At 42.0% G+C, this 12,636-nt stretch overlaps 4 protein-coding genes across 4 annotated transcripts; 2 read left to right on the forward strand and 2 right to left on the reverse strand.

Moving 5' to 3' along the window:
• The first annotated feature begins 61 nt into the window (after positions 1–61).
• Positions 62–4,486, forward strand: V2V93DRAFT_369074 (RecF/RecN/SMC). The gene is made up of 9 exons (XM_066909936.1): positions 62–574; positions 639–1,049; positions 1,111–1,594; positions 1,653–2,924; positions 2,978–3,093; positions 3,150–3,391; positions 3,454–3,732; positions 3,785–3,937; positions 3,988–4,486. Exons 1-9 carry the CDS (start codon positions 257–259, stop codon positions 4,232–4,234), a joined length of 3,522 nt encoding a protein of 1,173 aa, XP_066766231.1. The 5' UTR covers positions 62–256; the 3' UTR covers positions 4,235–4,486.
• Positions 4,487–4,528: 42 nt separating this feature from the next.
• On the forward strand, positions 4,529–5,762 carry V2V93DRAFT_369078 (uncharacterized protein). Its single transcript, XM_066909937.1, has 2 exons — positions 4,529–4,886; positions 4,953–5,762. Exons 1-2 carry the CDS (start codon positions 4,623–4,625, stop codon positions 5,679–5,681), a joined length of 993 nt encoding a protein of 330 aa, XP_066766232.1. The 5' UTR covers positions 4,529–4,622; the 3' UTR covers positions 5,682–5,762.
• On the reverse strand, positions 5,568–7,898 carry V2V93DRAFT_369079 (uncharacterized protein). Its single transcript, XM_066909938.1, has one exon. It carries the CDS (start codon positions 7,509–7,511, stop codon positions 5,859–5,861), a length of 1,653 nt encoding a protein of 550 aa, XP_066766233.1. The 5' UTR covers positions 7,512–7,898; the 3' UTR covers positions 5,568–5,858.
• Positions 7,899–9,319: 1,421 nt separating this feature from the next.
• Positions 9,320–11,069, reverse strand: V2V93DRAFT_229266 (NADP-dependent oxidoreductase domain-containing protein). The gene is made up of 3 exons (XM_066907066.1): positions 10,392–11,069; positions 10,178–10,332; positions 9,320–10,120 (listed from the first exon to the last, which is right to left on the reverse strand). The coding sequence occupies exons 1-3, from the start codon at positions 10,620–10,622 to the stop codon at positions 9,508–9,510; spliced, it is 999 nt and encodes a 332-aa protein (XP_066766234.1). The 5' UTR covers positions 10,623–11,069; the 3' UTR covers positions 9,320–9,507.
• Positions 11,070–12,636: the final 1,567 nt, after the last annotated feature.

Here is a 12,636-nt window from a genome sequence, read left to right on the forward strand (position 1 = left end):
CTCGATTTGGGAGTTTAGAATTTGCCGGAATTTGGTAATCCGGGTAACCGATTCATGAAATTTTGAAAATATTAACTCCCAGTGGGTTGGGGTTTTGTCGCCTGAGCAACACAACCCAAATCAAAACAAACAAAACATAAACAAGCAGGCTGACTCTCAGTCGCGCATTCAGTCTTTGTCCACTCTTACTCCGGCATCACTTCGCACATACTCTCTACTCTTTTTTTGTCTTTATAGGACTAAAAAGCGCCACAGAATGAAGCTCGAAGAGCTCATTATCGACGGCTTTAAGTCGTATGCGACGCGTACCGTCATCAGTGGTTGGGACTCGCAGTTCAACTGCATTACGGGCCTTAACGGATCTGGAAAGTCCAACATTCTCGATGCGATTTGCTTTGTGCTTGGTATTACGACTATGTCCACTGTTCGAGCACAGAATTTGCAGGACCTAATTTACAAGCGTGGTCAGGCGGGTGTTACAAAGGCTAGCGTAACTATTGTTTTTGATAATCGCGACACAGAGCAAAGTCCTATTGGCTTCGAAGCCTGTCCGCAAATCAGTGTAACGCGTCAGGTATATCTAAAATTATATTTCTGTTACTTTTAATGGCATCTAATTTTTATATTCGTTGCCATAGATTGTTCTTGGAGGGACCAGCAAATATCTCATTAACGGCCATCGTGCCCAACAACAGAACGTGCAGAATCTATTCCAGAGCATTCAACTTAACATAAATAATCCGAACTTTCTTATCATGCAAGGTCGTATTACCAAAGTTCTTAATATGAAACCGACTGAAATTTTGTCAATGGTTGAAGAGGCATCTGGTACACGTATGTTTGAAGAGCGGCGAGACAAGGCTATTAAAACCATGTCTAAGAAGGACAAAAAGGTTGAAGAGATTAATGAGCTGCTGGAAGAGGAGATAGAGCCTAAATTGGAAAAATTGAGAGCTGAAAAAAGACTGTTTCTGGAATTCCAGCAGACTCAGTCTGATTTAGAGCGACTTACTAAAGTAGTCGTTGCTCATGACTACGTTAAGTACAATGTAAGTTGTCTACATATTTAGAAATGTATGCAATAAGGAACTATTCTAATACGAGAAATAGGATCTACTCAACAATTTTAGTCAAATTATCTCGACCAAAGTTGCCGAGCTCGAAGCAATTGAAGCCAATGTTACAAAGACCAAGCACGAGATTGAATTAATGCAAGAGGATATTGTCAGAATCAAAGGCTTGCGCGAAAAAGAACTTAAGAAGGGTGCTAAGTTTCAGAAACTAGAGCAACAGATGAAAGAACTTTCACACGAGATTGTTCGTTTGAATACTCAACTTGAGCTCAAGACGAAGAATATTACAGAAGAAGAAGAAAAGGGAAAGTCTATTCAACAAAATATTGTCGAGTTACAGAGGCAATTTGAGGCTAAAGCTGCAGAGTTTGGAGAGATGCAGCAACAATTTAGCGCCATGACCGAGGCGCACAATACTCTACGTGCTGAGGTATCTGCCAAAGAAGAGTTGCTGGAAACCCTACGTACTGGAGTTGCGGCCAAAGAAGGACAAAAGAATGGATTCATGGACAAACTTGAAGGTACCTTTTTGCCTTGATCAGCATTTTTTTTGGTATCAACTACTAACTAATAGCTCAGAGGCTAAAACTTGCGCTAGTCAGGCCAAAACCAAGCAACAGCAGGTAAAAGTTCAAATCCAACATCTCAACAAGCGAATCAAAGAGCTGGAACCCCGAGCAAAGAAAGCTCGTCAACAGAATCAAGATCTCTTTGATAACTTAGAGTCTCTCAAAGCGGAATGCACTGCTCTCGAAGCGCAACTCTCAAAATTAGAGTTTGACCCCCAGGCACATGAAATAATGAAGCAGACCGAGTCCGAGGCCGAAGCTAATATTCGGAACTTTAGTCGTCAAATTGACAATCTGAAGCGTCAAGTAGCCAATATTGACTTCAATTACTCTGATCCAACTCCTCACTTTGACCGGAGCAAGGTTAAGGGATTAGTTGCACAGCTGTTTTCCATCGATGAAAGCAAATTTGAAGCGGCTACTGCCCTTGAAATCACGGCCGGTGGGAGGCTGTACAATGTTGTTGTTGATACAGAAATCACTGGTTCTCAGCTTCTTGAAAAGGGACAGCTTCGCAAGCGCGTGACGATCATTCCACTTAATAAAATCTCAGCTTTTCAAGCATCCGCTGAAAAGATTGGAGCAGCTAAGAGTATTGCTCCAGGCAAGGTCAACCTCGCTCTTTCGCTGGTTGGTTACGATGAGGAAGTGGCCAAAGCTATGAACTATGTCTTTGGATCTACGCTCATTTGCGCTGATGCGGAAACTGCAAAAAAGGTCACATTTGATGCTCGAGTTCGTATGAAAAGTGTCACATTACAAGGTGATCTATACGATCCTAGCGGTACCCTCTCTGGTGGTAGTGCTCCTAATTCTTCAGGCGTCTTGATTACAATGCAGGAGCTTAATAAGCTAAGCGCCGAGCGAAGCACAGTCACTGCTAAATTGAAAGATATTCGCCAGATTATGGCAGCCGAGAAAGAAAAGATTGAGCGAGGCACAAAGCTAAGCCAGAAATTGGATCTTAAAAAGCATGAGGTTTCACTTCTTGAGGCTCAGATTAACAATAATTCTTCTTCTGCCGTGATAAACGAGCTGAACAACGCTGCCAAGAATATTGAGGAGCTGGAAGCAGAAATTTCCACGGCCAAGGCAATTCAGATTAATGCTGAGTCTGAAGCCAAGAAGATTGAAAAGGATATGAATGAGTTCAATACTAATAAAGGCTCAAAGCTGGAAGGATTGAAGAAAGAGGTCGAGGCACTAAAGGCGAAGGCTGATGAACAGTCCCGAAAACTCAAGGCTGCTCAAAAGCAATTTCAATCTGTTCAGTTTGAGAAAGGTGTGTTTGACTGCTTAGAGTTTCTAACTAAACACGCTAATATTTTGCCGCAGATCAATTGCAGAGTGATATTGTCAGCACGCAGGAGTCGTATCAGGAAGCGGAGCAGAATTGGAAAGATCTTAATGCCGAGATTGTTCAGCTTGAACAAACACAGAAATCCTCTAACGTCAGTCATGCATAATGTTATAGTATACCATATATATATAGCTAACGAAGATATAGACACAATATGCTGAAATGAACCAGATCATTGAGCAGGAAAAGAATAAACTCATGGGTTTTGATGACGAGCTTGCCTCATTGGATAAGACTGTTCGTGGTAAAGAGCAGAAAGTTGCTGATCTCGGATTAACTCTACAGAAAAATAATCATGAGCTCGAGAAGATCAAGAACGACAAGCGACATGCTCAAGAGCGTGTTACTGAGCTTACTGAAGAGTACTCATGGGTTGAAGAAGAACAAGAGTATGCCTCTTTATATTGCTATACGCTCTTTGAACAGAATGAATATTAACGTGATATAATAGCTCTTTTGGCAAGCCATCAACGCCGTACGATTATAGTGGCTACAATATCGGAGAATGCAAGTCATCTATGAAAAAATTGACCGATAGATTCACTGAGATGAAAAAGACAGTTAATGGCAAGGTTATGAATATGATCGACAACGTAGAAAAGAAGGAAGTGGCCCTGCGAAATATGATGAAGACTATTGATAAGGATAAGCGAAAAATTGAAGAGACTATCGTTAGCTTGGATAAGTACAAGAAGGAAGCACTTCACAAGACTTGGCAGAAAGTCAATGGGTATGTGTTAAGGTGCGTTTTTTGCGATACAGCTGCTGACTGAACATTATAGTGACTTTGGTCTTATTTTTGCCGATATGTTACCAGGAAGTTTTGCAAAACTCGAGCCACCTGAGGGAAAAGATGTGACTGAGGGTCTTGAAGTCAAGGTCTGCCTCGGAAAGATTTGGAAGGAGAGCTTAACTGAGCTGTCTGGAGGTCAAAGGTATGTTTTATTTGCGGACTCTATGCAATCTTTATACTGAATTAGTACAGGTCTCTTGTTGCTCTATCGCTGATCATGGCGTTACTTCAGTTTAAGCCGGCACCAATGTACATTCTCGACGAAGTGGATGCCGCATTGGATTTGAGTCATACACAGAATATCGGCAAGCTGATTAAGACGAGGTTCAAGGGATCGCAGTTTATTGTTGTTAGTTTGAAAGATGGACTTTTTTCGAATGCCAATCGTGTATTCCGAACGAGATTTCAAGAAGGAACATCTGTTGTCAGTGTCATGTAAAGTAGCTGGCAGGCTAGGAGAGATATTGTTCGTAATATTGAGGAACATTAATAACCCCACATTCAGCCTTTTTATATTTGATATTTTTATTTGCAATGTAAAGAATTTTGTGGTTTCGCGAATTACTTGCTCTGTAAGCTATTTTGCCATCTTCTAATATTTTCCATAGAGCCAGTCACTTTGAAGATGCAGCGTAGGAATATTCGGGTGTGGCAGTCCATTTAAGGTTTTCATTAGCATTGGAGATTAGAGGATCGCTGTTCTGGAGAAATGTATATTTTTGAACTTGACGTTGCTCAAATTTGATCTGCTTGTTGATTGTATTATACCGCAAGAAAAAGGTGAAGGTCCAAACCTGGTAAATTATATAGACAGTCTTTTTTCTGTGATGGCAGATATCATTTCTGATGACGGATTTCCGTCAACGAGTCGTCGTTCAAACAAACCACCACGGCCAGCTAGCAGCGCATCGTCATGGACGACAGTTCCGCCGACAGTCAAGAGAATTTTTGATAAATTCCCATTAGTTACGTATCCTGATACCGTACTTCCGTCAGCATGCATATTTCCGGATCAAAGCTCAAAGATCGGTACTGCTTTCGTACATGATTTGAGTAACGTTTCGATTTTTCCTGATTCTGTTCGGCTGCTGGTTAGTTGATTTACTATGAACTGGTTTTTTTTACGATCAGAGATATATTTATTAACCTGAAATTAGACTGTGCTACGACTTGCCAAAATATATGACTCACTCACGGTTCTCAAAGCATCGCCTCATTCCTCTCCAGAGAACGGCCCATTTCCTTATATATTTCTTTCCCGCTCAAGTGCGCCATCTCCAACACCACTGGAGCGGACTTTGGCTCCGAATTCGATTCTGTTTTATTCTTGGTTGTCAGAAATACCGAATGCACAGATCGTGCCCTATTCAGCCGCCGAGCAGCTACCGATTCTCACTCTTTTAGACGTCCGATTGCGCGATGCGTTCCTACTAACTTTGTACATTTACAGCTCAAACTACAAAGCGGTAGTTCTTCCAAGTTTTTATAAGCATATAAACAGTATAGAAAATGATCGACTGTCGGGAGGAGTTGGAGTTTTTCCCTATTTACTGTCATATACTCAGTATTTGGCCGCAAAGGATACGCTGCAGCGCAGTGTTGGAACTACGAAGATAGACGCAAAGTTCAAAATTAGTGTGCTGACGGGAGCCGAGGAGGCACTTGACGCCCTCTCCGATCTGGTGAGTGAGACAACGGGATTTCTTTCTGGAGAAGGTATTCCTGGAACTGTGGACGCAGCCGTATATGGCTATCTTTACCCGAGTTTACACCTGGGGTTAATGGACGAGACGGGGACTAGAGAAGCTGAGTTGGTGGAGTTGATTCGTGAGCGACCAAAGTTGGTAGAGTTGGTCGAAAAAGTTAATGAATTGGCATGGTCCTAGATAGACGGTAAATCTAGCTGGAAGTATATATCACCCTCTCATTGTACATTACTGCTATAATAGAACCAAATAATCAACCAGTATCCGAAATAGAAACGACCAAATACCAACAAAATGCTCTAATCCAAAATAATGCAAATTATCAATCATCAAGCAAATAAATTGAAACCGAACCGCTTACATCGCCAATACACGCAGTGTATCCTCCTCTGCGATATCTGTCCTCCAATCATGCCCACTACTTCGCATCGAGCTACTACCATAACTGCCGTTAGAATAGCGTTTACTGTCATAGCTTGTTCTGCTCTTTATACTCCCGCTCAAGGTGCGAGACTGCGGCAGCGCACTCATAGACGAATTTGATAAATGTCTAGCATTTCGCGGATAGCTCACATATTCAAGCGGGTCTTCTTCTTCAGAGTCATCAAGTGAGAAGCCAGTACGGCCCATGATCCCGTTTTCTCCAATCCAGCAAACACCACCAGTCATTGGCAGAGGAGAATTAGCGGCAGGAACGGGAGAGGGTGTCATCTTTTCACTGTACATAGATGCAGGATGGGCCTGATATTTATCATTTGATGAGACAGAAAATGGGCTTGTATGAGAACTAGATACACTGGAAGAGTCCTCAAAAGCGGCGGTCAAGTTTGAAGAAGTCGCGCTGACGTCGCTGACTGATCTGATTGTTTGATCTAGAGACACTGTCTGTGGTGCCGCTGGTGCAAGAAGAGGACTGTACGTCTTTTGCTGTGGCCGGCGAAAAGAAGCTTCATAAGATGCGTTTCTTGATGAAGCAGGATATAAAGGGCTCTGCCGGGTGTTGGGATTTTCCATCGCAGTTAGATCCTCGACACTATATAGCGCCCTACGTAGTTCATCTGACCCATTCTCGTCATTATATGCTTTAGATCTTGTCGATAATTGAGAGGAAGAACCCATGTGACGCAATGCCGACATTGGCTGCACTTTTAAGCTTTTCTTTGCTTGATTTGGATGTGAATCTCGAGATGCAAGAGCCGGTTGCAATGTAGAAGCTGCTGGTTCGGCGCACATCGCCGAAAACCCTGATCCTCTTTTGAATTTTTGAGAAAACTTTCGTAACCTAGAACTTGCAGTTGAGGTAATTGATATTGAATCAGAGTCTTTTTCTGAGAATGAAGGAGGGGTGTAGACTTTCTGAGGAGATGGCTGATCGGCTGTCGCTCGTCTCACGATATTTGAAGCTAGATGACGACGTCTTTGTAGCAGATCTGACATCGACTGGGATTGTTGGTCTTTATGCTCTTGTCTCTTCTTCCCTTTATCATGAGGCTTGTCTGAGCTTTCGGTCTTTGACCGTGATTTCGATGAAAATAATGATATCGAACTTGAGCTTCTGTCTCCATGCGCGTAAAACGAATTTAATCCTCTTCGAGAAGCGCTTGATGATCCTAAAACCGTCGCCACAGTTGCGGAGTTTGGCGATCCACTGCTGGTACTGCGTAATGACACGCCTGACTCACGGTTCGGATGGCGACCACTGGTACCAATTGACACAGAGCGAAACACCGAAAATAAGCTTGACAAACTATCACTCCGACGAATTACATTCTCCGATTCAAGTGCGGAGTTTGCAGTTGAATTGTCCTTGTTTACTCTCTCCTGAAGTGGTTTTATGGGCCGATCGCGTGAACGTGATGAATGAGACTTTGTTGTTTGGTTGTAGACTGGAGTTGCATTATTGCCGTTATGGTAGTGGCGAGAAGAAGCGGAGGAGCGAGAGGTTGGTTGTCCAGTATTTTCTTTAGATGCAAGACTGGTAAGGGACATTGACGTGGAAAGGCTAGGCATCTTGAGTAGTAGATTTCAGAAAGCCAGTTCTTTGTTAGCTTTACTATACTGCGCCGTATACACCAGTACGCGTTGATTGCAAAAAAATCTCTGGCAACTTGAATGATATAACCGAGACTGCGAAGAAGATAGAGTACACGTATCAAGCTTTGATAATAGATAGCGTGGTCTTTTTTCGTGCCGGAAAGTAGGCAACTGTGCGTTATGGTGTGGTAGGCGTACTGAGGTTTTCGTAAACCAACTCCCTGAAACAATGAAGACTTCACAAAAACCAGCAGAATAGAATAGCTGGATAAACAAGAGCGGCAAAAACTACTTCTTCAAGAGCTAGTCGCATCTAACTAGACCACGAACGCGTTTCAAAAAAAAAGTGCACTGGATAACGGGTGTGATGTTTATCTGTCAGTCAAAATACCACTGATTGGGACAAAGTAAATGTCATTCATGTTTACAACCACCCAAAAGGGGACTAGTCCTCTATGAGGAATGTAGCAATTTTGCGCGAGAACTTGTGTTTCACCAATTACTTAGATTGCAAAGCAGAAATGAAGCAAAGTTGAAAACGATTCTGTGCCGTCTCAGTGTCTGCAGATAAATTAATTGGAGTACTCAGAACGATGAGGAAGTACTGTGTCTACGTGCAAGCACTTGGAGTTGGATATGAAGAGTAAATTATAATTATCATCATCAATCTTCTTTGGAATTCTCCAGCAAGACTGTAAATAGATATTATATCGCCTGGCTATATCAATATATTGGTCGTTATATCATTTTGGATCGCGATCTCTCTGGAAAGAGAGCCAATAAGCCACGAGAGACTATGCGGACTCGTTTCATTAGGGTATGGCACCTACAACGTCAGTAAATGCCTGTCATTTCTCCCAGGATAGTCATTTACTATCGTTCTAAGCAAGACAGGCTAGCGTTCGAATTTATTCCTGTGCACTAAGTCTCCGAGCCAAGCGATCTGGAGAAAGGGCTTCTGCGGCGCCTAGGGTTTTCGGTGTATGCCATACGCTTTTGTCATCTCGACATCTCCGTCAGATACTGTAATTCGTCTAGAAATTTACTCTGATGAACAGTAAAGGTAAGAGCTTACACCAAATGTATACTCGAGCACACTCAAGAATATCAAACTTCTTTCAATTGCCTAGAATCCTCTTGCTGTTCTTAATACTCGAACGCCCACCCTCTGGTGTTTCAATCGGCTGCAAGGTCTTGATATCCAAGCCAAAACAGACCTGCTTGCCTGCGCCAGCATTCATTCTTTTCTCTTCAAGGCACGAAAAGATTACATTTATTTGTACGCTTGCGGTGTTTTGTAAAGAAGCGATTGACAAGCCTCAAATTATCAGTAGAATCCACCGAGCCATAAATTTCACCAGAGTTAAAGCGAATGGCGTCCATTTCCCTGTGAAGTTTATTAGCGCACAGGCTTGCTTATGCAGAGTTACAACTGGTCGCTTATTGAACCCGACGAGACGGAAGCCGATATGGCCGACGACTGTAACACCAATCACAGTATGTATTTTCTGGTCAAATATGATAAATTTAAGTTGAACAATATAAGCAAACCTACGAAATTATAACACTATTCTTTCCAGTTGCTATTAAAAGATTAGTCACCAAAAGTCACCAAAGCAACGCTTCTCCGGATATTATCTTACCGCCATCTATCTCCGGATTGCACACCTCCCCGGACTTTGATAAATCCATAAACTCCACAGCTGCTGATATGATAATTCACAAACTTGAGCCCTACAATTTAGGCAGTTCAAAGATATGCTTGACAATTGACCAGTTCATTTTATTTGTCATCGCGGAAAAAGTGATAGATCACAGGCTGTCTTTTCTGTTCTGCAGACATGCAATCCTGTATCCTTCTCTACATCTGAATTGGCGAACTTCCACATCTCGTTCCACTCAAAATCTTATTATGTGATACAATGAAGAACAACAACAGCCACTTAGTACCCATCGTTGCAACTACAAGTACTTACGCCCATAGTAAAGCCTCTGCTCCTGCACTGTAACGAACACCCTTGATCTGTTTTGACTTGATTATCTTATTCAGAGACTCAAAATACTCATCTGGCAAAAACTTCACCTCTGATAAATTCTCCACAACCCGCTCGACGGTGGTGGCTCCTGGAATTGGGATCAGAGTCAATCCAGGAAACCTCTCTTCATGTTTCATGATCCAGGCCAACGCAAGCTGAGCTGGGGTCATGTCAAGCTTATCAGCAATCTCTTTGACGGCGTCCGCAAGCTTGACATTTTCGGGCAAATTTTCAGCAGAGAATTGGTCCAGATGAGCTACAAAATCGCCTTTGGCAATATCATTGACAGAGCGTATCTTGCCGGACAACAGTCCTCGTCCAAGAGGCGAGTAAGGAGCGACTGGGATATTCAGCTCGGCGCAAGTGGTAAGAACACCATTCTCCAGGGCATCAGTGCATGACATAGAGAATTCGATTTCGACAACAGAGATCGTGGCTACGGCTGCAGCTCGACGAATTGTAGCTGCACCTACCTCAGAGAGCGAGATGCCAGAAATAAGACCTTCATCGACCATCTCCTGAAGAGCACTGATTGTTGTTTCGATTGGACTGTCAGTTGTTAGACATGTTTCAATTTGTATGTAGTAATCGAAAATTGACACTTACACCTTGGGATCAACACGAGCACATTCAAACAAATCAAGTTTTTTCGCGTCGCCGAGGTACTTCTTGATGTTCATAACACTAGCACGAACACCTTCAGGACTTCCATCAGCTGAATAGGTCTTCAGATTAAATGCCCCTTTAACCGATAAGCAAACCTGTTTATTAGTATCGGCAGTCAACTCATCATAAGCTTGCAACTTCAGGGAATACTAACCTTATCAGCATATTCTGGATAGCGTGCGAAAAATCGGTTGACCAGTGACAAGTTATCGGTCGGATCCGCAAATCCGTAGAACTCGCCAGAATTGAAAAATGTAGCTCCAAGCTCAATTGCTTTCTTCATCGTCGCAAAGGCCTGCTCGTCTTGAGTAACGACTGGACGACTCGTGAAACCCATGAGACCAAAGCCGAGACGGCCAACAGGGATGCCGGCAATTGTAGTCATCTCTTTTCTACTCGAGGAGATTTGAGCAAGATGATAATATGTGTGACAAATTTTAGCGTCAGTTTATAAAACCTCTAATGCATGGCGATGAGGAATTCTTATATGTTCCGTTCTATCCGGGTAATTTGAGATTTACATCCTCGTGCGTATATCACTGATGATCACATCTGACGCCGGAATACCAGCCACAGTATGTATTATCTGGTCAAAGATGATAAATTTAAATGGTATAAAATAAGAAAACCTACAAAAATATGATAATATTCATTCCTATTGCTATTGAAAGACAAGAAAGCCACGCTTCTCCGGACTCTAGCTTATCGCCATCTATCTCCGGACCGCTCACCTCCTGGACTTTGATAATATTCTGACTCTAGTTACACGCATAGTACTAGCCCTTTCAAGATTGATAACTACTACCGCACGCGTATTGATATGCTAGCAATATTGGTAACCACAACAGTCTTTTGTTAAACAGTGCTAAAGCAAGTTTTCTTTCCGTTTGATTTCAGAAAGTAATGAGAGCTCTGACTTTCTAAAATGGAAATTAAAAATGTATGCTGAATTGGTGTCCCGCTTCGTCAATGATATCTTTCTGATGTTTAGCCGTGTCGTCAGCAGGGTTTAGTAGGTCATACCAAAATCTGACGCCTGATGCTGCATCTCCAACGTCTGTGCTTAATCACCTTGTAGAATCGGCAAATAGTTGATTATTGATGATACATTAAATTCACTGTATTGTAAGATACACGATATGTGTTTGTATACCGTATATCGCATCACCTTTTCCACTTTAGGTAATGATACTCGAACATATTTCAGTTCATCAATATATTGGTGGGATAGAATTCTTTAGCGACGCGCAAACAGCGGATACTTTTTTACATCATTTTTTTTATATTTCATGACACACGTTGTCGCTGGAAAATATTCTGAACTGCAAAGTATATAAGTTATGGAGAGCTATACCGAGACTTGCTATCTTGGCAAAAAGTAACACATTTATGGCTATATCCAAGTAGTCTTCATACATTAATACAAATAGCCAATACTGGTGCTGACGATTTGGGAGACCGCTAGTTTCAGCGACAAGGAGGTGGAAATTACCCCAGAGAATGTCGTAATTGAACTTACTGAAGCCATAAATACCTGTAAACCAGATTGGTCTGCTGTTGTGAAAGTAGGGAGAAATATGATTCTGCTGCAGCAAACAGACATTCAAAGACAACGTCTGACTGAGAACTCTCATGACTACACTGCTGCTATCTCAGGTCATACATTTTTGGAATACTATTGTCATATATCTTTTGGCGTTAATTGTTGGTATAGAAATAGGAATTTTGGACGGAAGGATCTGGAATAACTATGATTATATATCAATTGCAGATATTTCGCTATGCTTGGGTTGATTTGAATGTTATGACTGTATATATTTTGAGTGTTTGCTAGTTGCTTACAGGGCGAAGGACGAATACTTAACCTTTCGCTTTTCTGTAATTTTTCAGTACATATGACGTACGAAGTAGATATATTTAAACCCGCAGTTTAGCTTCTCTGATTTCCTCCTTTCTTTGAACTGTTGTCTCAGCTTGAAAACTTCTTGACTATTACCTCACAAGCAATAAAGGTGGCAGCACCAGGTAATTACTTATCCCATGAGAGGAGGTGTGCACATCTAGAAAGTCCTATGTCGCACTATATGACTGAGAATTCAATGTACGAAGAGTAAGGATCGAGTTAGAGTAAGATTGTTAGCGATGTCATCAGATAAGCGACGAAGACTTGGGCGACAAAGATAGCAACCATTCAGAAATATAAGTGCCATATATTGTATGCAGTTAGTTTCTTCTAGTCTATGTCTCTATGAGAAGTTGATCGTCATATAATTCTCATTGGCGTGCAGTTTTATCGTTCTTTTGCGGGTAAGACATCGTAACTTTTCAAAAGCAGTACAGTACGCAAGGGGGTAAATAACAGCTTTCACAATAACCGATTTTAAAAGCCCGCAGACTGC

This window comes from Kockiozyma suomiensis, assembly GCF_038497685.1.
Source record: "Kockiozyma suomiensis strain NRRL Y-17356 unplaced genomic scaffold V2V93scaffold_6, whole genome shotgun sequence".
NCBI lineage: Eukaryota > Fungi > Ascomycota > Lipomycetes > Lipomycetales > Lipomycetaceae > Kockiozyma > Kockiozyma suomiensis.